This window comes from Cuculus canorus, chromosome 21 (assembly GCF_017976375.1).
Source record: "Cuculus canorus isolate bCucCan1 chromosome 21, bCucCan1.pri, whole genome shotgun sequence".
Lineage (NCBI taxonomy): Eukaryota > Metazoa > Chordata > Aves > Cuculiformes > Cuculidae > Cuculus > Cuculus canorus.
The window spans coordinates 2,733,587-2,760,805 of record NC_071421.1 but is presented as its reverse complement, the minus strand read 5'-3'; the positions used below and the strand labels follow the sequence as shown (position 1 = coordinate 2,760,805).

Sequence of the window (27,219 nt, the reverse complement as noted above, 5' to 3'; positions counted from 1 at the left end):
TCCATTCATACCTCTCAAGTATCATACCAGGGCACCTTTCCACCAGAAAAAGATCTCATTTTCCATTAGCATTGAGCTCTTGTAGACACTGTTCCTCTTACTCCTTTAAAGATCAAAGTTCGGAACATAAACTAATGTAACCTTTTGATGCACAACTTAAAATTGGCAGCATTCATACCAAGTCTACAAAATTACTTCAGCTGCTATCTTTCTGGCCAACCTTGTTCATAGAGGTTGAAACAACCATCCTCAAAGCATCTACACACAGCAATGAGCACACTGGATTCTTAACTAGATTGGGACTCCCTGCTAGAAATGATGAATAGAGGACACTAGCATCCTCCACGTTCTTTGTACCTGCAAGGGAAAACGTGGCTGGAAGCAACTTGCACACCACTCAGTCATACAGCAAAGTCAAATGATGGGTAATGATTTTTGCAGCCAGAACCGCGATCCATTGAAGGTACCAGCCTCTGTTTTATTCCCACAAGCTGTGCTCGAGCCCCAGCGGAGGGGCAGGGAGGCACACACATTTGATCAACCCAGCTTCTTTTAACGTGATTTCTATTTCAGAACTGCTTCTTTCTATGCCCTCAAGTCTTTCTTGGTAATGTCACCTGTGGCCTAATGTGACAGCAATGCTAAATTATATCTTGACGGCTAATTAGGGTAATTAAAGTGAAAGTAATCAAATCAAAGTAATGGGCAAACTCTTAATAAAATGGCAAAAAAAAATCTCTATTAATCACAGAAGGGTTTTTCTCTTTTGAATGTCACAGAACATGGAAAAGAAAAAATCCAGAGTTCAGAAATGGCCCTGGCTTAAACGAACATCATCATCCTAGACGCTCCTACAAGTGTGAATGATTTACTGCTAAAAACATAGTTTATTACTAAAAATAAGGTTAAAAACACAGGCTGTGCCACGGATGGAGTTGGCTACTTTGGGTACCTAACCCACCCAGTCCCACCATGGGGTGATGAACCTGGCTCCCCTTTCCCCCTTGACTTCAGGAGGGGGCTCCCCTTTTCCTCCAAGCAGGAGGACCCCCCATATTCTCCCTTTTCCTCCAGGAACAGGTTTCCTTTGTCCCCTTTCCTCAGACAGGGAGATGGGTTCTTCTTTCCCCCCTTTTGCTTCGGGCAGGAGCTCCCCCCTTCCTCCCCTTTCCTCCAGGAAGGGGCTCCCTTCTTTCCCCCCATTTTACTCTCAGGTAGGGGCTCCCCCTTTTCCCACCTTTCCTTCAGCAGGGGCTTCCCCTTTCCTATCACTCCAGGGGAGAGGGCTCCCTCTTCCTCCCCTTTTATTTCAGGCAGGGGCTCTCCCTTTTCTCCCCTTTCCCTCCAGGAAGGGGCTCCCTTTTCCTGCCCTTCCTTCAGACGGGGGGGGGGGGGGCCTCCATTTACCCCCTTTTACTTCAGGAAAGGGCTCCATTTCCTCGGGGGGGGGGGGGGGGGGGGGGGGGAAGGGAGGCTCCTTCTTTCCCCACTTCTACTTCAGGCAGGGACTTCCCCCATCCCCTTTCGTCCAGACAGGAGCTCCTCCTATTCCCGGCCTTCCTCCAGGCCGGGAGAGGGGGTACCTCTTTCCCCCCTTCACTTCAGGCGGAGGGCGCCCCCTTCCCCCTCTTCCCTCAGGGAGGACACGCTCCTACTTTTCTCCCTTTTCCTCTAGGCAGGGGCTTCCCCTTTCCCCGTCACTTAAGGCAGGGAGGGACTCCCCCTTTTCTCGACTTTCCTCGGGGGGGGAGCTCCATCTTTCCCCTTTATTTAGGGAATACGGGGTTCTTCTTTCCCCCCTTTTATTTCAGGCAGGGCCTTCGCCTTTTCTCCCCTTTTCCTCGAGGAAGAGGCTCCCTTTTCCCGCTTTTCCTTAGACAGAGGAGCTTCTTCCCCCTCTTTTACTTCAGGAAGGGGCTCCCTTTTCCCGCTTTCCTCAGGCAGGCAGGGATCCATCTTTCCCCTTTACTTCGGGGATGGAGGACTCCTTCTTTCCCCACTTCTACTTCAGGCAGGGACTTCCTCCATCCCTTTTCCTCCAGGCAGGAGTTCCTCCTTTTCTCTCTTTCCCCTCTTTCCTTAAGGCAGAGAAGGGCTCCCTCTTTTACTTTTACTCAGGCGGGGGGGGGGGGCTCCATTTTTTCCCCCCTTTTACTTCAGGAAGGGCGGGGGCTCCCTCTTTTCCCCCCTTTTACTTCAGGCAGCCCCCCCCTTTTCCCGCCTTTCCCTCAAGCAGGAGAGGCTCTCCCTCTTCCCCCCTTTTCTCAGCCAGGAGAGGCTCTCCCTCTCCCTCCTTCCCCCCAGGCGGGGCTCCCCGCCCGCCGCCTCAGTGTTCGCGGTCTCCGAGCAACGTGGCGGCAGCGCCGCTCTCCGCCTCCTCTCACCTCGCTTCACCTCAGGAGCGGCCCGGGGTCTGCGCTCCAGCTCTCCAGGTGTTTATCTGCACTCCTCCCTCTTCCGGGGGGTTGTGCCCTCGGGTATTTGTGCTTCTCTCCCCCCTCTCTCTCTCTGTCTTTGAGGTGTTTGTGTTCCCTGCTCTCTCAGGTGATCGTGCCCTCAGCTGTTTGTGCTCCTCTTTCTCACTCTGTTACTTATTTGTGCTCCCCACTCTCTCTCAGGTGTTTGTGCCCTCGGGGGTTTGTGCTCCCCTCTCTCTCTCTGGGTATTTAATTGTGCTCCCTGCTCGCTCTCAGGAGTTTCTGCTCCACGTTCTGAGGTGTTTGATTTGGATGCTCTCGGGGATTTGTGCTCCCCTCTCTCTCTCAGGTGTTTGTGCCCTCGGAGGTTTGTCTTCCCCCTTCTGAGATGTTTGATTTGCGTTGTCAAGCACTGGCAGGGGCTGTACGGGGAGGTGTTGAATCCCTGGAGGGATTTAAAGAAGGGGCTGGATCAATGGTTGAACTCGATGATTTTAAATGTCTTTTCCAACTGCAACTACTCTGTGATTTGTGCTCCCCACTCTCTCTCAGGAATTGAATTGTGCTCCCCTCTCAGGTGTTTGTGCTCCCCATTCTGAAATGTTTGATTTGGGTTCTCAGACACTGACAGAGGCTGTCCAGGGGAGTGGTTAAGTCGCTATCCCTAGAGGGGTTTAAAAGACAAGTAGATGACATACTTGGGGACGTGGTCTGGTAACAGACTCAGCAGGGCTGGATCAACGGTTGGACTCGATGATCCTAAAGGTCATTTCCCACTGAAACCATTGTGATTTGAACTTCCCACTCTCAGTTATTTGTGCTCCCTGCACTGCCATCCTGCAAGACCCTCACCAGAAGGGCTGCTCCCAGTTGTACAGGGGTGAGAGACAGCCTGCAGCTCAGGCCCTTGCACTAAATTGCATCTTTCCCGCTTACTCCAGGGGTAGAAATAGGGGAAAGGCACAAATTTTCTTCTCCTTTCCTGCCTCTCCAAGTCAAAGAAGGAAAGGCAAGTATCAGGGCACCATTCTGTCTCTTCCTTGTCCACTACCATACTGTCTGGTGATTAAAAGTTTGTCTGGTTGACATCTCAGCCAGGGACGACACAGCCCGGCACGTCCCCAGCCCCATGTCCCAGGCAGTCAGTGGCGCAGGGAGCACTGATAAGGTTATGTGGCTGCTTTCTGACCAGTATTAAATGCCTGTGGGCTGAGAAACTCTGTGATGTTTCTTTGCTCTCCAGGAAGCCTGTCAGTGCCAAAACGCTAGCTTTTCACAGGATCTGGGCTTACTTGTGTCTGTCGACTGGAAAGATGCCCCGCAAGCAAAAAAAAAACCTGTGCTCCACAGCCCCTCACATCACTGATTTTCTGTTTTACAGGCACTACCCGCATTATATGTGTGATACCACGTGGTGAAGGTACAAGTGCAGGAAATGTCACCTCAGGAGCTTGCCACACTGCTCTGTGAAGAAGGGGACCACCATCTCGCGCAGCAGGAGCTACCAGTAGCCACTGCTTTCTACATGGCTGCCTTTAGCTGCAGTGCCCCCACAGCAGTACAGAAGGTGAACTCCTTAGACAAAGGGCTCTGGGAGAAGGTGATGACCACCCTGGAGATGTGGTGCAAAGGCGAGAACCAGATTCCCAAGATCCAGAGCAAGAACTTGGCCGTTGTTTCCCTCAGTGTGGGAATAGCTGCCATCTTTCTCTCCACCCTAAGTCCTAACAATGTGGTATCCTCAGTATATAAACTGGAGAGCCTGCTCAGGCGAGGATGCTCAGAGGAGGTGGTGAGTAAATGCAATGCCCTGCTCGAGGCTAACCCAAAGGATTCAATGGAACTGCTGCTGCTGAGGGCATTGGCATGGGTGCTGTCAGGGACACAAGTTGGGAAGGGAGTTGCAGACTATATCCAAGCCTTTGTGATGCATCGGGCTGAGGCAGTGGCCTATGTGAGTAGCAGGCAAAAGGAACACCTCCCAGAGGTCATCCAAGCCTTCTCCAATTGTCTCTCAGCATATCAGAAAGAAAACGAAGATGACAGTTCCTCAGACCAGTGGCTGGGCAACTGCTGTGACTTCCTCTCTGCAGTAGCACCAGAAGACATTTGGGTTTGCAGGGTGCAGGCAGCTTACCTCCTTAAGAAACGCAGATTTGAGGAGTGTGTGGCCATTTGTAGCAAGGCCCTCCAGGGCTTCTCAGCTGACAATAATCTCAGAGATGAGAAAGCCTTGGCTCTGCTCTTGCAACGGGCTGCTGCTTATTTCTTCTTGGGCGGACAGATGCAGGAAATGATGCAGGACTTAGCAGAAGCCTTTGCAGCAAACCCTGCCCAGGCAATGAAACACTTCGAAGAGCTCTTCGCACCACACGACAGGGAAAGCATAGAAGAACAGGCTAGGACTGTCCTGGAGCTGAAGTTTGCAGCATACAGGGAGGCTGTGCGTACTCGGACTGAACTCAGAGGCAATCATGGTACTGAATTGCTCCCTTCTGTCATCCAGACAGTCCAGTTTCTTCTCCACATCTCCCTAGGGTCCAAACGGGAGCTCAGTGTTCGGCTAGCAGACTGCCATCTCCTGCATGGACACATCAGGACTGCCCTGGATATCTGTGACTACCTCTTGGCAGCAGAGCAGAAAACTTACTACAATACTCTCTTAGCGTTGCGAGGATTCTGCTCCCTCCATACTCACAACCACCAGGAAGCCCTGCAGGACTTTCAAAAGGTCATTGAGCATGATTCCCCACATCCTAACAGCTGTATTAAAGCCCTGTGTGGGCGTGGACTTCTCCGGATTTCTGGTGGCAGCCATTACTTGACAGCCCTGGACTACATCACAGCTTGCCAGTTAAAGCTGGAAGAAACCATCTTCACAATCAAGTCCTATGTGCCATGGAACCAAAGAGGACTGCTGCTAAAAGTTCTCCAAGAAGAAGGACAGAAGATGCTCCAGAAGAAGAGGTACCCAGGAGGCAGTTCAGCTCGTGGGCAGAAAAAGAAACAGGGCTGTGCAGATTCCTAATGGAACAAGAGCAGCTTGAGTAATAGCGAGAGCACTTGCTTCAGATAAGTGAAAATAGGATATAGAACCTTTTAAAGCTCTGAATTAGCAACAGATTGAAGTAAAACTGCATAGTTTTGGTCATTCCAGTAAAGTGTTATTTTGCTGGGATGATGGAATGCGATACAATTCACATAGACAGATCATCTTTAATCTTTCTAGTTTTGTCTGATACCACCCCAGGAAAAGTCTTCCATTTTCTCCCAAACAGATTTTTTTATGTTACTTTCTCAGGTTTTCCTGATGTGAAATACTAATATTTTGCAGGGAAATGTGAACATTTGAAGTGGGAAATAGCATGTAAAAGTTCACCTCAGGTGGCTGCTCTTTACAACCAATACCCACACTAATTTAGTCTCTTAATAATTTTAACACTACTATGGCCTTTTTCTGAGGCTGCATGATGCGTGTTTCACCTCCAGCAGTCAGGGCCTGTGCTCCAGCGGTGTGACTGCAGGGCAGGAAAATGTGTGACCTCATGCAGTGTTGCACTGGCAGCTCAGGGCACGAACACGACCCCTCAGACACAAGTCACTGCTTCTGGAACAAGAAGCTACCTATTAACACAGTTCTGACTCCATGCAAATTTTAACACACAGCTCCTCATTAGAAACGGTGACTTTTTTTTTTTTTTTCCCACTATCACTGTTACTTTTTCCTTTTCCCATTGTGGTATTGGCTGCAACCGCAGATATGAATCATGATGCGATAACCTTTCTTTAGAGCCACAACTGCTTAAGAGCGTGTTTTTGTAAAGAGGGATTATGTTTATCGAATGAAGTGGCAGAGATATCTGTGGTACTGAATATGGTAAAATCATAGAATCAGTTTGGGCTGGAAAGGACCTTAAAGCCAATCCAGTTCCAACCCCCTGCCATGGGCAGGGACACTTTCCACTAGATCAGGGGGCTCAAAGCCCCATCCATCCTGGCCTTGTACACCTCCAGGGATGGGGCAGCCATGACTTCTCTGGGCAAATGTATCATCCACTTTGATACTGGACTAATAACCTGCTTCTCAGCTTCCAGGTGTGACAGAGAGGTTCTGTTACTCTCATTAGCATTTTTTTCCTTGAAGGTGATCTTTCCCTTTCTCTTCTTTCCTTCCAGAGATGCACCTGGGGTTTACCATCTGGCTTCTCTGTTGGTGGAGCTGGACACCTCTGATGAAGTGTCACGGATCCTTCGCGCTGATTCCCTGTACCAGATGGGCCGTGTAGAAGAAGCTCACAAGCTCCTCTCACTAGCACTCTCAGAAAGTCCACAAAGTTCTCCCATCCTGGCTCGGCTTGCACTTCTGCAGTTGAAGAAAGGTTTCATGTATGATGGCAACCAGGTAAGGAGCACACTACCTGTGAGGAGTTTTCCAGTTGGGCTGCACTGACTCCAACCTGTGCTGCCAGGCTTTTCTCAGGAATGATGAAAAATGAAAAACTGATAAATACCAGCTTCATGAGCCGGACACCCTGTCTGCAGCACACACCACACAAGGACTCCCAGCTGAGTACAGCCCATTCATCACATGCTATTTAATGGCACTTTCCATCAGAGATTTTCACTGGGCAGAGCGTGACCGAGCGTCCTGCCCCTGGTGACAATAGTGATGGGACTGGTGGTTTCCCCTAGAGAAAAGAAGGCAGAACTACTACCTAACTGATTATCCTAATGAAGCACTGGAAACGGGGGCAGGGAAAGAAACAAATCCAGAAGCTCAAATATCAGTCTGCAGTTTTCTTTCTTTAGTAGCTAATGACTTGTGCTTGAAACCAGGAAAGAGTTTCCAACCTGTTTCTACTCTTGCCAAGGAATACAGAGCTGAATTACCAGGCTCTCCCATAAGAGGGAACTCTTGCATTTTTAAAAAATTCCATATAAATCCTAATAGCCATGAAGAGAATGGTTTTATTGTCACCACTTCATTACTCCCATGAAAAATAAGTTTTGTGTAATTTTCTGCCTTTGGGAAGGCTATTTGCTAATGACATGACCTTATTAGAGTCCACACATTGCTCTTGGAAGTTGTATTCCTATCTGCAAGTTCTAGATGGGACGTGTCCCAAAAAACTTCTCTTTGAAATGTTTTTATCCTACCTGCCTGTCAGCACCCAGATACTTGTATCTATTAACGAAAATATAAATTGATAAGCTAAATGTGTCCAGTGCATCAAAAGAACTCTGTTCTTGCCCTGGCTTCCCTGACTCAGATTGGAATGTTGAATACCTGCTAAGCCCATTTGTTTTACTAGAGAAAAGAGCTTTTGATTCTTTTCCTTAGGAAATATATTAAAGAGGTGCTTGGTGATTTTCACCCTACTCGATGGAGGCAAGGATATCATGTGTCAAGCAAGATTCTTTTCCAGGAGAACAGTAGTTTGTGGATTTGAATCCATACTTTTCTCAGTTTCCCTATAGCAATAAAAAAAAAAAAAAAAGAAGAAAGGCACAGCACTTCACTGATATTCCATTAATTCACTGGTTTCCATTTTACAGTCAAAAGGGGTCACTGGAATCCTGCTGTTCCACAGCAGCTTTCTCTCCGCAATAGTCCTGTGGCTCAGCTGTATTTACAAACACAGTTAACTGCCAGTCTGGAACAGACACTGCCCAAAGTAAGCAAAGCAGCATTAGTATTTCCCCAGCTGCAGTAGTGGTGAGAAAAAATAAGCAGTAATTTTGTCTCCAACATGTACTTGACCCTCGGGCCTGCTGAGGAGTTAAGTGAAAGTGAGTTGTGGTCTTTGGCTGGACTGTGTCTGGAGCCCCAGTGAAACATGGGGAAGCACGGGGTAAGAGCATACCTGTCTCCCTAGACAGTAATATTTCCAGTTTAATTTATCTTTTCATGCCAATTCTTCTCTTCTGCCTTTTCCTCTCACATTGTTAAGCTACTAAAGAAAGTGATCAGAATTGGAGACACCTCCTGCCTCCTGCCCATCATGGACATTTTCAAAGATGAAGACAGGAAACTGATGAAAACTCACTGCCATTGCAGAGCTCTGACCATCTTGAAGGACAAACGGGAGGATGCTGACATCAAGGAGGCCATCGCCTACCTTTCCTTTGCCATCATTGCTTCAGGTAGGGTTATCGAGGTACTGATGGGAGATTCACTTCTGTGGGAAATAAGATCAGTGATGGGGCAACCATGTCCAGCCAGTTCTTATCTGTCGATTCCCCAATGAGAGAAGATTGAAACAGCAAACCTACAAAGGCAGGTAAAGAGTGCGATAAAATTTGTTTAAAGTAGCGACTCATCTGGATGGTGAAATAGTGCTATTAAATAGTGACTGCACTTCTTGCTGTCCTGTAAGTAGCTTCTGAACTCCTTGAAATGGGTTGCAAAGCTTCAGTTCAGTTCTACAGGGATATCAGCCCCTTTTCTCCCGTGGTGTGATCTTGTTCTGTAGCTTGGCACATGAAATCCTCCCAGAGCACAGCTGAGGATTATTTTAAATTGCATTGTCACATACTAAAAGTGAAGTTCAGGCATAAGCCACCCTTACTGAGTCATATCAACACACAGAACACACAGTTCCTTCATAACTTGTAAAAGATCGTTAACATCCTGAGCCATCTATTTCCAGCTGGTGGTTTGAAATTTCTGATCTAATAATTTCCCTGTTTTTCCTGCTCCTGAAATTCAGTGTTCAGAGTATACAGGTAACACAGCAGATGTCTGCTTTACGGTCTTTTGTTATGGTAGACCTGCTGTAATTTCAGTCATTGCAGCACACAACCAGCCTCATTCCAACACACCAATAAACGCAGAATTCCAGTGCAAAGGGGTGAATGCACCCATTTACATGCATCATTATCCTAGCTTTTCCTAAGGAGCAAGATCAGGCAAACATGGAAATCATCTGGCACGTTCCAAGTAAAACCATGTTCATTTGGAAATCTGCCTTTCACTCTGAGCAAATATTATGACAGCAGCATTGAGGAGAAGAGAGATTGGTTTATGAAAATGGAAAGAAACGCCTGTTGATGGCTTTGAGATGGCTCCATTTCACAGCCTCTGCACTCCAGCTTATCAACTCCCCACCTGCTAGAACAGATGCTTGTTAAGAAATAGATATTGAATTTATGGGACCCAACTGGTAGCGCTCCAGAGCAATGATAGCCCTTGGTATAGAAGTTTTGGATCACATCCAGAGAGAGAAAAAGCCTCATTATTGTAAGAGAATTGCTAGGAGCCTGCCTGCTGGCTCATCTCTGTGGGCAGCTGTGCAAGACACTGCATTTGCTGACCTTCCTGTGAAAAAACATTTACAGTGGCAGTGATGATTTATCATCCAGTATTGGGATGCCACAGTTATTGATTGCAAACCTGGACAAATTAAGATCCTTATCGAAATTGCCTTGGAAGGAAGCAGCATGTGGATGGCAGAAAGTTATATGCTCTACAGCCACTGAATGAATGGACCGTGATGTTCATTGTAAAATATATGAGTATTTATTTGGGAAGCATTATTTGAAAGCAGAGAAAAAAAGAATCTTAGTATCACAAATCACAGGGCATATTAAGTGTGGCAGTAAATTAGTCAGTCCTTTGTGGATTGCTGTTTTAGATAAAACTGTGTACCTTCTGCCTCCACTTTATTAAAACAGCCAAATGGCTTTATGCCTCTATCCTCACATATCTTCCTCTTAGAGCTTTCTTCTCTTATTTGTGCTGCTCCTATTCTGTCATACTTAAATCTCCAAGATTCTTTCTAATGAATTGGATCCTAATTCAGCTCAGATCCGAGAATGATGTTCATGTCATTGGTAGGTTGCCTGCAGTTGTTGAACATTAATGAAGTCTTTGCAGAAAGGTGTGGTGGAGGGATAGATGTGGAGCTAGGAAGACATTCCCTTTTACAAGAGCCTCATCTTTCTTTTGCTGCTTTCCAGAGCAGCATTACAACACTGTCTTTTAGAGGACCTTGTGAAAATGCATGCAAGAGCTGAGAGCAGAACAACAAAGGGCAAAGCTTTCCAGACCTCCTCTCCAGCATCCTCCTTATTCTTCTTCCAGTCACGTCAGTGGATTTCAGCTCCTTACCACAGTAGTCCATTTGCCTGCATCCAGCACACCCTTCTTATTCCACTCTTGCCACAGCTCTGAATAAAGTGGCACTTGCATTTCATCCCTGTAATCACCATAACATGACATGTAAGCCTACCGCATCGTTTCACTTAGCTGCTTTGAAGCCCATCAGTGGGGCATCGTGGTCTGCGCAGGCTGGGATGTATTGCACCCTAGTTTAGAGCAGTAGACTAGAGACCCTTCAAATAAGCTTGGCTGCATTTCTCCCCTCCAGGTGGTTATGCTGAAGATTGTCTTCTCATCAGGGCTCGATGTTATGGGCGCCTTGGTCAGAAAAAAACTGCTATTTTTGATTTTAATGCCATCCTAAAGGAGGACCCTAGGAATGCACAGGCTCTGAGTGGACGAGGATTCATTCACCTTGCTCTGAAGCAGCAAAAGGTATTATCACTATATTGTTTTGCTGTTGATTTTTCTGACAGGATTAAGCAATATTAGTGTAAGGTACCACAGGCTTTGTCATGGGCTCACTAAAATCAAAAGAGTTTCAGAATTTAGTCAGCGGAGGCTCTTGGTTTGGCCGGGTGTACCAGCAGTCCATGTCACATTACTGATTTGCTTTCCCAAGCCTAGAGAGAGGAAGACTAAACGTTAAGCATAGGTCCTATCCACTGTCACTGCCATACATTGATTTGCAATGCTGCAAATCCCCTCTATATTTGATCTGATATTTTCATGACATGATGTGTTAGGTGAAATGCAGCAACAACAAGAGGAAAAAGAAAGAACATTTTCAAGGTTTTAGTGAGTCCCTCACCATCTGTGAAAAGTTCACATGAGCGATTAGTGTTATGCTGGACTTTGGAGATGGCAGTAAGTCATTGCCTGGAAATCGTGTCAGGTGTTTGCATGGCTTATCTGATTCTAATATGGTCAATTGCCTTACACTGTACCGGCATATCACAGTGATCCTACAGTGAATTTGAAACAGTTGCACTTAATCACTTACACCATCTCTTTCTTATTGCTGTGAGAATTTTTTTCAATGATAATCTGAGCATTTCAGACCACTTTGCACAGTCATTCAAACCTGTCTTTATGCTCTTAGATCAGATTTGCAAATGGAAAAGATGCAGCACAGGACAGGGAAGAGCAAAGAACTTCCAAAGGTTTGCAGCTGACCTGTGGGACAGCAGAGAGCTGACAACAACTGAAAGAACAAATTATCAATACATGCTTATTGCTACCATTTCATTTTTTGGTCTTATTTTTGCATAGGAGGCAGTGCAAGATTTGGTCTCAGCACTGAAGGTGGAGGCAGGAGTAGTGATCCCAGCAATTCTGTCTTTAAAGCATGAAGCCAGAAGGTTGATCACTCAGTGGCTTCTTCAGCATGGCAGGATGACTCTAACTGAGCTTGTTGCTACTAAAGACCTCTCAAAACGAGAACCCTTCAGAGATCTTCTCATGATTGCAAAAGCACTAATTAAAATTTGCAAGGATTCACAATATCACATCTTCTACACAGATGTTTTGATCGCAAATGGTAAGTTCCCCTTCTTTTACTTAACTAAAGTAAGCGTGAATGAGCAGTAAATTAAAGAATGCGAATTTAAATTGCAAGTGGATTGCCCTAAAGCACTTTACAAGAGAAGTTTGCAAATGTTGTAGGAAAGGGTCATTGATACCCTTAGATGTAGACTGTGGACAAGCTCCCTAAACACTGCCTAGTAAGGTTTCTTGATGTCTCTTTCTCCACATGGAATGGGTTATATGGCTTGTGCTGGTGTTAACCAACAGGAAGGTATGAAGAGGCCGTTAATCACCTTCGGGAGGCGTTTGGCCACTCTCTTGCTGATGACTTTGCTAGTGCAAGACTGGCTGTGCTGCAGCTGAAGAGGAGGAATGTGCCAGTGGCAGCTCGCTCATTCAGCAACCTGGCTAAGAGAGATGAAAGGGAGTTGGGGTTTCTCCTGAACTTCATAGACGCTAAGCAACAGCAGCATCTCTCTCAGGTACAATCCTTTTTTGATGCACTCTGTATGAGTTACATAGTACTGTAGCTGGCTTCCAGGGAAGAGGGGTCATGTTTTGTTCATTCTCTTGATGAAATGAAATGGAAGGTTCAAATTCGGTCACATTAAATGCCTCAGTCCTTTTTGCTCTTTTGTGTAACATGTAAACACTTCAATATATTCAAGTTTTTATAGAATTACAAGCCTTTGATGTTGGTATTGGTTTTCTTGGCTAAAACTGTTTGACGCAAAATGGCACATTGCTCTAGTGTTTGCTAAGTATATATTTTCCAGTATTTTTTTCAAGTTTCTCCATCAAAATACATCCAGCTCTGCAAAAGCATCTCCAATAATCAGACAGGACAAAATCAGATTGATGGTGAGGAGTTTTAACATTCACTCAAGCATATACAATTCTGATTACCCAGAAGCTCCGTGTTCTGAGAATCAGTTTGTTTCCTTTTATTCAATTTGTAGATTGTATGCACCCTGTTGGGAAGCTATATTGTTATGCTTTCTCCCAGGTTATAAAACAAACAACATGCTGAAATACTTAATGCATCTTGAGAGGAGTACTTTGGATGTATTTTAGCAAAACAGCAGGAGGATATAAGTAAACAAGTATTAATTTTCCAGTCTCTAGATCTACCCTATTACAGAGAAAAGAGCCCCTCTCTCCTGGATAATGTAAGAAGTTCAGTCTTATCGGGAAGATTTTGACAACTTTGGAGCCAATTTGCAATCTTTCGTTGTATAAAGCTGAAAAACTTACAATCATGAATGTGTCTGTGGAGGCCCTAAGGAGGCGTCTATAATGGAGACACATTTTACAGCTCAATTTCCCTTGCTGCCACATCACTGGTTCTGTGTGGAAGCCTCACTGCTAAATCCATCCGTGCTGCTTTCCCAGAAAACACAGGAGACTTTTTGTTATGCTATCAATAAGAAAAAAAAACCAAAACCAACAAACTAATTTTTGTACAGCTTAACCTGCACTGATGTATTAGGAACTCACTGGTGCCACAGATCAATGCAACCTTTCAAATGGGAGAGGCGCTTTATGTCTGTCTTTTTTGACAGTTATGGAAAAGGTTCCCGACCTTTTCTGGTGGCTTATTTATCATGAAAGATTTCTCTGCCCCATGAGAGAATAAGGATGGCTGGACTGATTTCAAGACTGAACTCAATACCAACATTGGAAGTAAAATAGAATTATTTTTTTATCTTTAATCTTGTGCTTGAGTGAATATTTGGACTCAAGCACCTAGGAATCTTTCTGTATTTTCTAATCTTCAAAGATTTACTGTGTGTTTACTTTTGTTGCTAATTAGCCAAGAATAACTTTTTTTTTTTTTTAAGATGTATTTTGTGACAAGGGGATAAGTATATGTTCTGCTGGGGTGGTGAAGGAATTGGTTAATTCATCTGCCCACTGTCTCAAAGGACTTTCCTATAGCACTTCATTTTGCCTACAAGGTTATTCGAGTTTGCGTGTAAAAGAAAGGTCTTGGTAAAGGCAAAAAGGCTTACAGAGACGATTAGTGCCAGAAACCACAGCGATAGCCATACTTTGCCACAGGTCCTACCTGCACTCTAGGGGAGGATATTCTTTGTTACCTGACAAATAAGTAGCCTGAAGCAAAGAAGAGCTTTGTGGTTTACGCTCATCCCTCAGTCTCAGCACCCCACACACAAAAGTATCGCAGCCACATTGGTTTAGAGTGTTTAGAAGTTACAGGCATTATAGAAATGTGTCATCATTATCCCAGAGTCAGGTCTGAGAAGCTAAAAATAGTTCTACGTAAGCTGAATAGGAAAGGGTGGAGGAAGGAGAGCTCCTTGATGTTCTGATTTGTTTCATGAAAAACAAAGGAATAAAGTTCCTCCATTATTTATAGTCTGAAGGGTCCCATGCTAAAAATTTGTAAACAACTGGGGAAGTCACATGGGAATAGGAATCTGAAAGATATATTAAATCGCAAAAGGTCAGAGGAAGGGAGTTTGCTTGCAGCTAGTGCAGCTTCAACCCTTCCATTTCCTATGTCAGAGGTTAAATGCATGACAGCTTACTAGCTCCTTGCCCAGACCCTCAGAGCTGCGCTTTCTGCTGGCTGTTGACATGCCATAGGGTACCCAGAGCCGACTCCTACAGAAACAGAGAAAAGCTATATGGTTCGTGTCAGAATTAGGCCATCAGCTGAAGGTAGAAGTTGCTATTCCACTTGCCCTCGTGGCATGTGGACCTCAAAGACAGTCCGCAGGTGAAGAAGGAAAGACTCCAACCTGTCCTAAAAACATCCAGCAAAATAGAGAGACAAGGCAAGCAAAGGGACTGGAAGACCTGAGATGGCTGCCGGGTGTGGCTATGGAGACAGAGGCTGTGCCAGCTGAATTCTGGGGTGCCACGAACATCCAAAGGCAGTGTGTGATAGCCCATGGAATGACTGGTGGAAACATTTATCCTGTACGTGAAGTCTTACCTTGTTTGGTTCAGCATTCTGTAAGACCTAAGCTCCCCGTGGCAGCCTTGTTTGTAACTTAAATATTCACTCTGCTGCAGCATGTTAAAAGCTTTGTTTATTACCAATAAAGAGAAGTAATGAGAAATCCATTTGAGGCATATAGTTCTAATGGAGTTTTCTTCATTGATATTTATGAACCTAAAAATTATGTGGCTCTTTCTGCCTCCTTTATTTTCTTGTTGTTGTTTTTCCTTTCAGATAAGGGCAGATAATTCACTTGTACTGAAGATTAATGATCTGCAAAGCCATCAGTTGGCCATTTTTTCCTGTAGCTTAGGTAAACTTAAGGGAGGCCAACTTTCATTATTAGGAGATACAAGTATTTGTGGGCAGCACATGGGGCTGACTCTCTATTAACCAGAAGATGCGGTTTCTGGTTAGAGCAGACCATTGGGTTCAGAAAGAGAACACTGTCTATGTTAAGAGTTGGGTCCATTCAGTTTTCAGATCATGTATCCTTCCCAAGGAATGTAAACAACTTCAGAAGAAGTATTCTGAGAAAGGTTTAGGAAAAAAATGCAGAAACAAAGAGGAGAGGTTCAGAAACAGCTGAGATCACAGCAGGTCATCGATCCAAGGTTTTTATATCCGCATGCAAAAACCATGCCAATTATACATTCTCCAACTAGGAGAACATATTCAACATTTGAAAGAGTATCCAAAACTTCTTAGTGTCTGTGTCTACCTGTGGCCAGTTCAGCTTTTACTCTTTTTTTTCCACTATTAATAACTAATATTAAGTAATTTTCTTTCCACAGATCGCAGCCCAAGAAGGAAATGTGCTGATGAAAGAACACCACTATGAGAAGGCTCTTGGTTATTACACTCTGGCCATCTTAACCGGCAAAGATAATCCAAAGTATCTCCGACGGAGGGCCACTTGCCTTACGCACTTGAAAAAATATGACAAAGCTCTAGAAGATATGGAGAAAGTGATCCAGAATCATGGCCACAACAGCCTTAAGACACGTGTTGAGGACCACTGCTCAAAAGGACGCCTGCTATTGGCAGTGGCGGAGGAAGCAGCAGCCGTTAAGCAGTATATTGAGGCACTGCAGTTAGACGAATCCATGGCATTGTTCAGCATCATGAACGGCCCTGGCAGTGAAATTGTAACCAGAACATTTCATAAGGTTGCACAATATAACTTTGAAATGCAGCATTATGAAGAGGCCTGGAAAATCACAGACTATGGCCTTAAAATTGATAAAAACAGTGAACTTAAAAAGCTGAAAACGAGACTTAAGCGAGAATCATCAAGCTGTAGCATACATTAATTCATCTCTTTGAGGATTTTCCAGTGTCTGATCGCTTTCTAGTTCACTTGTGAGGCTACAAGAGTAAGGGAAAGATGAGAAGCTCATGGTAAATAAGCAGTGGTCATGGTACTGAGTGTGGTACAGCAAGATTGGGAGGAGGAAGAGGTTTCAGATAGTGAAACAAAACTGACCAAGATAGCTATGAGAAAAAGGCAAATTGCAGTATTCAGGATTCTTTAAAATGATTGTATGAAAACTCCTTGTGAAGAAAGTGTTTTTTCTGGCTGAGCTAAACTAATTCTAACCCATCGGTTCCAGTCATAGTAAAGGAAGACATTCAAAGAGCTTGCAGTTTATGAATAATAACCATGTACTTCCTTGCTATTTATTTGATTTGCTTTAACACCCTACTGTTAAGTAGCCTTATTTTTATGGGCCAGTCGAAAAGATCAGTCAGAAGTAACATTTATAACGTGGTTTATATTTGTGAAGGATCACATGTGTTACGCTGCCCCGATGACCCATTTGTGAATGGAAGGAGCTGCCCTTGTCTCAGTCCAGTGGATTTGCAGTGGTCAGAACTAACACAGGGCAGCAGAAGCAGCACCAATGCCAAGTAATCTGGTTTTCTGTCCCAGGGAAGATAGATAACATAAAGGATGAGACTCAACAGATATAAAACGTCTACTCTACTGACTGATATCTGTTATCTTTGACACACAGGCAGCTATGCCTTCATAGACATGCACTTGGAGATCCTTGTGTCTCAGCCTGCCAGGGCTGGAGATAATCTCTCAGTAGGAGTGCCTGCAAGTGCCTGCTAAATATCATTTTTCACCCTCCTGGGTATTTTTGCACAAAGACAGCACTGGAGCATGGACAAATAGAGAATTGATCCCACTAGTAGGGAGATCAGGGCTGGAGGCAATAGCCAAGGTGGGAATGTGTTTGCTCTGCAGTGATTCAGCACTCGTTTTTCATCATCCATGCATGGGAATCAACGTCTCAAATGCTCCAAAGGGTTGTGCCTGCTGGCATGTAAGCAGCTTCCCCATCTGTAAGGGCAGCTCGACCTGGAGGCAGCACAGAGACAGTGCCTATATACCCGATTTCTGTGTGATTTGGTGTTTCCTCCATACAGTGGGAGTCTGTAGCACAATTTGAAGCTTATACCTGTGCTGTGCAAAAAGGAAACCTGAGCTGGGGCCCAAAACAACAGAATTGTGTATTTGTTTTGACTGCTCCAAGTGAAATTGTCCCAGTGTTTTTGGAGGGTGATAATACAACCATGGAGAAAAATAGAAACTACTATTGAAAACAAAGATGAAAGCAACACTGAGAACTGCTCTCCTGCTTTGATTAGGATGAAAGGGAAATGTAACATTTTCTCTTTTGTTACTTTGTTTTCTGAAAGGCAACATTCCAGAGTGAAACCTCATCCTACCCTGCAATCAACCCACTATCAATGATACCACTTGTACCCTCGCATCTTTTTTTCATCTCTGCATGCTCCTTTTTTCCTTCCCTAAGAGCACAGGTAAGAGTGGGCTCCTTTCCTTTCACATTCCAGAAAAGTTACTCTGATTGCAACCTAGTGATACTGATGAGTACCTTTTGCTCCTAAATTGGCATCAAGATGCTACAGGATAGTTCCTTTCCAAGCATGCAATTATATACTTAACTCTTGGCTACATTTGCAAGCTGAAAGAAATCACTGTGCTGATTTTTCTTGAAATAGTAATCAACAGATAGGAATTTGTCTGTCTCATGCTGATATTTTTGAGAAGCAGTTATTTAGGGCTTCCAAACTTTAGGTTTTGCTTGATTTTGCTTTAGTTTTGGATTGGCTGAATAATAAATCTCTCTATAGCTTCACATTGCTCTTCTGTTAGCATCGCCTCCTTTAGTCGTAGGTCTGGTTCAGTGTCAGTCAGACAATAGTTTCTCTTTAGCAGTTTGATCTTTCTGTGGCTTTTAGAATAGAACAGTTTTGTTTGGAAGATACCTGCAGCGATCATCCAGTCCAACTGCCTGACCACTTCAGGGCCGACAAGAAGTTAGAGCATATTATTACGGGCATTGTCTTAATGCCTCTTAAACACTGCCAGGCTTGGGGCATCAACCACCTCTACGAAGCCTCTTCCAATGTTCAGCCACCCTTTCAGTAAAGACCCTTTCCTATTATCTAGTCTGAGATGTTTGTGTAATGCATTTGCACTGTACAGACAACTGAGACAAGGGATTGTCTCCTTTGCCACAATTAATATTGCTGGAAATATTATAAGCACGGCTATCTGGACACGCAAAGAACAGGCACACAGACACTCAGCTGCATTCAAGTCGAGTAACTTCATTACAGAGACACCATGAATCTGGTTCTCCTCCCACTCATCCATGCTGAGAGACAGCAATATCATCAGTACAAGAACTGTATGGAGAAAGAATTAGGGTTTCAATCAAAAAGATTAGAAACCAGTCCATATAGCCTGGATTGGTGGTCTCTCTGCCGAGAGCAGCACTACCAACTTTCTGAGCTTTACTATGTAATTTCTAGTGAACTGAGATTTTCTGAAAGGCCTAAGTCTTTCTGTTATATGAAAACAGCTTACTGAGCTTTTCTCACCCCACCTGAGAGTCATGGGAAGTACTGGGAAGACCTGGTTGTCCTGTCTACCCAGGCTAATGTTCCATCCATTGGCCTGGGCTGCTTTGAAGAAGTTTGAGAGGGTTTGACAGATTTTGTTTTCTTAAGTAACAGATTCTCCTTTGCTGCTCTGAACAGAGTGCCATTTACTGCCCCTAAAGAACTTTTTCTTTAAATTAGGGGCCACCTGCATCCCTGCAAGATTGCTACAGTGTTATGCCAAGAAAAAAATTTGGGTTTAAGTTCCCAGAACTGCTGTTCATTTAAGCACCAGGAAGGCACAAAACTTCTTATCTATTCCTCACAGTCTAGATTAATGGCTGCTTCTCTCAGTAGGTCCTAGCTGTTCTCATCAGAATTTTTATTTATCTTCTCTGTCCTCTTTCTGTGCCCACTAAACTGCTGTGATTAACGGCCTTATCTTTGCCTGTGCCTAAGCTTCTGATTTGTTCTATATTTTTCTGTTATGTGCTTGCTCTTCCAGCTAATCTTTTAGACTATCAGACTGATCTTTCTGATTAGCCACAGTGAGTGGGGTTTAATTAGCAGCATTGCTGCATTATGCATGCCTAGGACAATTTCACACTCACCACAACCCATTCTGACACTCATTTCCTGGAGTCCTGGGTAGCAGACAGGATTAAACGTGACCCATCTATTTCAACTACAGCCCAGCCTAAGCACCCAACAGCCAAAAGCGCCCCTCTGCCTGCACATTCACATACCTCCACTGCTCTGCTATACTGTGCTTGACCAGAAGAGAGTATCTGTCACAAAAAAAAACCCGTGCAGCAACGTACAAGGAAGGAGGCCTTTCTGAGTACCCAGCATTTTTAGTAGATAGTCACCATCACTGGCTTTGGTTATAACTCAGCCTCATTGGGATCGTTAATTTGGTGCTAACGATGCCACAAAGATCACTTAAGATGCCTTAACAAGATCACTGCACTTGAGTCTGGCTATAGCCAGACTGTTGCTATGTTAGACAGGCTATCGCAACAAGCAGCAGAGAAGGCATTGTTCTCCCTAGGGAGCCAGCTTTCCTGCTTCCCTTTCAGCCCAGTCTCCCTCACCAGCAGTAGTTATGCACAAGAGATCTATCAGGATTTATCAACAAACATCTCCCTCCCCTCCCTGCTGATAAATCTCATCTGTTGCTATACCCGTGTCAGGACCACTCTGCTGAATCACCTACTTCATTACATACATGCCATTTTCCAACAGGATATTGTTTCCACTTCTTCCAGATTGAAGAATCTGCATAGAAAAGCTGCCGTGGTCTTTTCTGTACGTCTCTTTAATGTTAAGGTGCAGTTCATCAAGATTGTGGAGCTCTTTCCAGCTGCTTTGAGATGCATCCCTCATTCTGCGCATGCAGCTAATAGCGGAAGTTATTTAGAAAAAGAACTGTATTGTAACACTTGCTCCTTGAAAGTCTCATATGCAAAGTGCTTTAGGACATATTTTCATGGCACGCTTCTGTAAATGTTAGAGAACTGTGAAGTATTCATGTGTATTTATATTAATCAAGAAGAGAGCATGGCCCGATAACCTATGTAAATAGTGGAACTGGACACCCATTTATTTGTAAACCAGCTTGAAGCTACATTCATCCAAAGGAAAGATTAAATACCTGTAGTTTATTCAACTCTGAGCTGTATACAGATACTACCAAATATTTCTGTGCTCCCTATGAATTTTTGCTTTATGAGGTATCTAACATTCTTACGAGAACATAAAAGGACAATCAGGTGTGAGAATATTTGCATCACAAATCCAGTTACACAATTAAAGTTTCCTGACCTATGCTCTGCAGTCCAGCAGGCAAAGAACAGCTTGGAAATGATGGCAAATTGTTTGAAGTTAAATATTCAACTGGAAGCTTTTCCTCAGAGTTCAGGCACAGCTAAACTTATAGCTTTTGTGATCTCAAAAAGTTTTATTCCCTTTAAAACCATATCGCTCCCATTTATTTTTCCTAGTTCTGTGCTCCCAGGTACTAAGAGAATCTAAACACATCAGCCAAGTTCAGCAACAGATCAAATGCATTTTTTAAGCTGACACATTGCCTGGAAAGTCAGCTTCCCAGATTTAGATCATGGTGGAAATTTGGCTCTGGTTTACAGCCATGCAAACCCAGTAACTTTAACGAGCTCCTGTATGCATAAGTGAGGCCATTCCACTTGACTTGCAGAGGCAGATGTTTCACCTTAATGACAGCTAATCTAAAAGCCATTTCTTTTACTGTCATTTCCCTAGGGAAGATTAACTGTGTTGTCATTGTACTGCTTCTGCATCAAGAGATTTCCAGTTTGCGGGGGCTCTGAGGAGTTGCTGTCATCATTAATTTAAAGTGTTACATGAAATTATCTCTGGGATTACAGTCTGCCTTTGGAGTCGTAGCCATTTCAATTGCATTTCAACTAAACTGGTCTCTGTTGGTTGTGAGCCATTACTCAATAACACCTTAAGGAAAGTCACTCCTTACTTAGAAGGCACAACACTCCAAAGCTGTGATTCAGAAAGCTCTTCCTCCTGTGCCTGCGTTGCTTCCAGGAATGTTCTATAGGATGGCAAAGAATACTGTAAACCTGTCCCACATACCTGTACAACTCTGATCCCCGCACAGGACCAGTGATTTATTTGGTCACAGAAGTTCTCAGAGGGCAGGCGACAAATAGAGGATGATGTTGCTGTCTGTAGCATTCAGCAGCTGGGAATGTATGAGGGCAGGTGGGGGACAAATTAACATCAGACCATCCCATGGTCTCCCAATTAACCATCCCAAAGATATGTCAGCAGAAAGGAAGACAATCATGATCACAGTGATGTTAATTTCAGTTTCTCACCAATGGAAAACACTACAGTTGCACAAATGAAAACACAGAACTTCTATTCAGGTCACCTGTCTTTGCCCAGTCCTGGCCTTCCCCTTTGTCATAGCCCAGTGCCACTGACCCTGAGGGCTCCACACCTCAATAGAGATTTATGACTTGCACACCTAAGACCCATGCAACTATTTAATTTTAAATTAATTTAATTTCCAGAGTTTATTTTGGGCACACAATGAATGGCCAAAACCTGCCTGAGACTCTGACAACTCTGCTTTGTGTTCCCGAGGACCACTGGTTCTATATGCCATGCAAGACTGAGCTTAACCTGGGTGATCAGCCCTGGATTCAGGTGTCTTTGGTGAGACCCTATCATTTTTGTGTTTGGGAATCCTGTAGACAGGATTCCAAAAAGCCAAGAATTACAGAGAATATAGTAGCATAAGGATGTCCCCATAGACTGTAAAGAATATTAACAACAGTATCTGATAACAATTTTGCACATTTCATTCCTGCACTGTGTCACAGTAAATGAGAAAATTTAGCTGTAAAGCCAGAGAGGGAACATAGAAGGGAGCAGGAAATGCAGGAGGATGTTAATGATTCCATTCTAATACTGGTTTGCATTTGGCTATGCCCCTTGGTTGTGCTTTCATCTCCAGGTCGGCACTGCACACAGGCCTAATGCAACCTAGCAAATACAATTCCTGGGTGTCACATGGCTCAATGTACAGGGACCTGAACTCACAGGGGAGCCACGGTTTTGGATCCAGTTCAGTAGCGGATAAAATGAAAGACTGACAGGGATTATTATTTTCTCGCTTAAAATGACCATCTCATGGAGCATCTTGATTGCTTGGAAACCTCAGACATCGTTATCAAACTCAATATGTTCTCCAAAAGTCACATTAAATTCTTACAATATTACAAACATCCCTGCGTGCTGCCTACAGCATAGGGCTTGTTCTTTATAGAGTTTTAACAACAGAAACATTCATACCTTGCCATTGTCTTTCTTTGCCACCTTGCCACCAGTATTTTTGCAATATCTTTTCTTTACTTCTCGTGCATCATTTGTCCATTCTTGGACATTCTCAGTAAAATCTACTGACCGGAGAAAACAGGTAATTAGCCATCTACATAAATTGCCTGTGACTGCATCATTAATGTGTTTGGATGTTTTAATTGATTGCATTCTCAACTGTTTTGGATGGCTTAAATGCCAGCTAATTCAATCCAATTAAGCCTCCTAATAAACCTGACTGATGAACTGCAATATAATCACACATCAAGTAGAGATGTAGAGGGAAATGCCACAGAACTGACAGTTCAGAATCGATGGTGTCATTTTGAAAGACCCAAATCATTTCTCAACAGGATAACTTCTAATTGACTATAACCAGTGGCAGATTTGGTATCCAAGACCCAATCCAACACAACTTCCAAGCACACGCTTGAGCCAATTCCTATCCACAAAACATTTTTCACAGAAACGTAGAACAGCCCATGTTGGAAAGGACCTGAAAAGATCATCTAAGACAAGCTCTTGTGGGCAAGGGAGCACAAATGAGATTATCTAGCACACTTGGCAACCTACGGAGACTGTACCCCATTCCCTGGGGAGGCTGTTCTGGGGACTGAGTGTTCTTGCTGTAAAAATAAAAAATTCTGTCTTGTATCAAAGCTGATGAAAGCTCTCCCAGTGCATTTTGCACCCCTTGCCTTCTCCATGCGGCTTGGGTGCAGATAGCACCCCCATCCTCTTTGTAGCTGCCCTTTCAGTACTGAATCTGGTGATGAGGTGCCCCCCGAGCTTTCCCTTTCACAGGGAGAAAACTTTTTCAGCCTTTCCTCACAGGTCAGGTCCTTTGACCCCCTGCAGTCTGCCTGCACAAGGGTTACTGACTGAGGTTCCTCCCAGGAGCTTTCACTACAATAGTCCTCTCCATTGTATAAAATTTGCTAACATTTATTGCCATTTCTGAAATTATTTATTTCCTAGGACTTTTCAGATTCATAGGTTTATCAATTTCTTCAGCTTGTAGATCCCAAAAAAGTTTATTCAACAAATGTAAAATGCATTGACTATGGTTATATACTATATGTTTTTCAACTGGTCACAATATCTTTCCTTGGAAAAAATAGTTTCAAGTAAAATATCTTAAATTTGGTGTGTTTGTAATTCATCTGCCCATATAGCAAAATAATACAAAAATAGACCACTTAAGTCACACCTATATAGTTTTAAAACATTGCCATTAAAAAATGTAACTGCAATATTCATCATTGTACTGAAATTAAATGTATGGAAAATAAGACACTGCCTTCCAGAAGAGGTCTTCCTGTCATAGATACCTGTAAAATCTCTTGGCAAAGAAGTAAAGCTTGGCACATAAGATGACAACTTTGCTAAGAATTAATTACAGCAACAGGAGAGACTTTTCTAAATGCTAACAAGCTAGGGATTCAGCTTGTCCACTTCAGGACAGCATCACTCATGACTGCTGTACAATTTGAGTCCAGATCTCAAATCAAGTGATTTCAAATACAGTGGAAAGGGTTAATTCTCCCTGGTAAGTCTGAGCAGAGCATTTAATTCATTGGGCAATCTCAGCCACCTATGTGTGAGTGAATATACAGGGAAAGAGGGAGGTGTAGGCACAGGACTTTGCGAGACCATTATTGGGGAGAGCCTGTTAGAGATCAGTGCTGGGAGTAAGTGTTTCTGACTGCCAGAAAATGTCCACATTCCAATTACAGCCCAGAACCTGCACAAGCCGCTGGCCCTCTGCAGCTGGAAACCATTCTCCACAAAACAGAGGTAAGACAACTTCACATTTTTACCTGCTTCTCTGTGCAAAGTGCATGCCTTTAGAAATTCATTGCAGAAATCACTGCATACCTTTTATACACAATACACCAGTGTCTGCATGTTTTCCAATAACTGAACCCCCTACTGTTTCTCAGTTTCTGGAAGAAGAAATCCCCAGATCAGTGCTCACCTTCATATTGTTGTAAATTGAGATTACACTCGTTAAGCTAATTTGTAAATAAGGGTCTGGTAGATTGTGAACAAGACCAACAGAGGAAAGACTGGCACACGACCATCGCTGCAGGCAGTAACTGCATGACAACTTCCCTGCACCTCAGTTTCTGCATTAGGATATAAGGGAACTGAACCTCCTTTAGCAATTTCTGGTTGAAATGCACTGAAGAAATTAAAAAATTATTAATAATTTAGTGCAATGTCAGATTTAGGAAAAAAACCCCCAAACAATCAAATAAAAATCCTCATGCCAAACCTACTTCCCCTTTGCATCATCCGGTCTCCTTTGCCATGCAAGCTACAAGGTGATACTGGGACTGTGTCAGAAACCAAAATAAGCCTGTCCCCTTCGAAGCAATGAACAGAACGGGGACCTCTCTGCACTAGTGGAGAGCTGTCAAAGTGACAGATTACTCTATTTCGGTGACCACACAAAGTTGCTCAAGATGATCAAAATTAATGATTCTGCAAATACAAAGTTGCTGGTGCTTCTCATACAGAAGAGAAGCACCTTGTTTTTTACACATTTAAATACTTGCTACCAAATTCCTCATCACAAAGAGAAACAACTATTGAAAACAAGACACATCATTCTGAAATGAAAAATCATACTGCCCAGTATTGTGCGTCTATCGCTGTGTATTATATAACTCATGTTTGTCCTTACAAACTTCAGCATAAACCAGAACTGTATTGGGTCACAGGATCCTTTCACACCCTTAAGAGTCCTTTACAAAACAGTTGAGTCTTCCCACCTGCAGCACCTCTACACTAAGGGCAGCATTCTGTTCTCACATACATAGTTACAACGCTCTTGCTTGCCTTTAACATTAGCTCTCCTTGCCCCTCCTTAGGGGGGAAATTTGCCAAAGGATGCATCAAATAGAAGAGAAAAGTATTTTCTTCTGGGTTAAAAGGTACAAAAGGATTCCATCAGGAATGTCCACATCAAATTTTCCCAGTGTATTTCATCAAGAAAAACACTCAGTGGTTTATTTCATCAGTACCCTAAGAACAACGGCCAATTTCAGCTTGTTCATGTCCAGCACATGGGATTTTATTGTCTGCTTTCTGTATAATTTAATTGTCCGGAAGCATACACTGATGGGATGCTCATTAGATGCAACAATCGCTCCTAAGCCTCTGGGCTGTTCTGAGTGTGTTCAGAGGGTGCATTGGCTCTGCCTTGCTGTCAGGCACATCCTACCAGCTTCCAATTGACTTGGTTATGCTTGCCTGGAAAAGACACTTTATATCCCCAAGACATTCATATTATATGCTGTGTTTGCCAGTCAGTCCAAATTTGAATTTTAAGAGGATAAAAACAATTCTTCCCAATAGAAATTAGTATTAAAAGATGGGCACTTCCTTTACTTCTCTGCAACAAGCAAACTTCTACATGACTGCTTTGGGTTGAGAACTGCTAAAGAGTAAAATAAACACAAAATATTTGCCACCACTGGCTTTCCAGTCTAATGCTCAGATTACCCTGGCATAGCCTTGAGAAAATGCCTTTGCTACACCCAACGTTCACAGAATCACAAGGTTGGAAAAGACCTCCAGGATCGAGTCCAACCATATTCCCTGTACTCCCTATTGGAAACATCTCCTCAGCTCTACAAGGAAGCGACGCCATTAGAGAGACAGGAAGAGGTTCTTAATTCCCACTTCCTTCCGAAATGTTTTAAAAAAAGAAAGTACTTTCTTTATGATTAGGTTAATGCAGTTGGAGGGAATCTATGAATTCTCTAGGGACATAAAAACATTCTTGGTGCTCACATGTGACTGCAATTAAGTTGCTTTGGCCATACTCAAATCATTTATTACATTTGTTAGTTAAGACTTTGTAGAGTCCTCTGTGTCTTGGTTCCGTGGGAGCCAGGGTCTGCACCCTGAGGAACAGGCAGCTGGAATCACTCACAGCATTCCTCACCCTCAGACCATCGTAGTCACAATGGCTACCACAGGCACACATAGAAAGCGGCAGGAATGAAGCCCTTAGATTATTGTCATCTTGTTTCTCCACTTGTGAAGGGGGCAGAATAATGTCCTTTTGTATCTAATAGCCATGCAGCAGGAATCCTACATAAAATCCTGCAAGGAGCTTCTCCATTACAATATCACAGACCTTAATTAGGTCAAGTTTCCTCAGCCAGCTACATTGTACAGCAACAATAAAACTGTTCCACAATAAGATTCACATACATAGGAAACTACTCTGGTTTTAGATGTAGAACTTCCAGCAAACAGAAGTAAGAAATCTCTTAACTCATCATTAAATGTATAGCTTTGTCCTCAAAACCAACCTTCACATATAGACACTGAGGATCTGCAAGTGCACTCATTTCTTTCAGATCTTTGTGTTCTTACTGTCCTGTTCAGCTGGTGGG

General features: G+C 43.6%; 1 protein-coding gene across 4 annotated transcripts; it reads left to right on the top strand.

Annotated features, from left to right (window-relative positions):
- The first annotated feature begins 2,358 nt into the window (after positions 1-2,358).
- Positions 2,359-24,604, top strand: TTC34 (tetratricopeptide repeat domain 34). Of its 4 annotated transcripts, none has more exons than XR_008453268.1 (9): positions 2,359-2,432; positions 3,799-5,384; positions 6,594-6,819; positions 8,369-8,561; positions 10,787-10,953; positions 11,791-12,058; positions 12,313-12,527; positions 15,808-17,845; positions 24,544-24,604. XR_008453268.1 is itself a non-coding variant. In XM_054086120.1 (8 exons), exons 2-8 carry the CDS (start codon positions 3,853-3,855, stop codon positions 16,324-16,326), a joined length of 3,120 nt encoding a protein of 1,039 aa, XP_053942095.1. In that variant the 5' UTR covers positions 2,359-2,432; positions 3,799-3,852; the 3' UTR covers positions 16,327-23,280. The 4 variants fall into 4 exon arrangements, 1 of the variants encoding a protein (XP_053942095.1); XR_008453269.1 differs by lacking the exon at positions 24,544-24,604 and having other exon boundaries at positions 15,808-16,414; positions 17,723-23,280; XR_008453267.1 differs by lacking the exon at positions 24,544-24,604 and adding an exon at positions 20,200-23,280.
- The last annotated feature ends 2,615 nt before the right edge of the window (positions 24,605-27,219 follow it).

Coding starts and splice junctions, on each gene's coding strand:
- TTC34 (XM_054086120.1), top strand. CDS start 3,853: ATGTCACCTCAGGAGCTTGCCACACTGCTCTGTGAAGAAGGGGACCAC. Junction 10,954..11,790: donor TTGCTCTGAAGCAGCAAAAG/GTATTATCACTA, acceptor ATTTTTGCATAG/GAGGCAGTGCAAGATTTGGT. Junction 12,528..15,807: donor AACAGCAGCATCTCTCTCAG/GTACAATCCTTT, acceptor TTCTTTCCACAG/ATCGCAGCCCAAGAAGGAAA.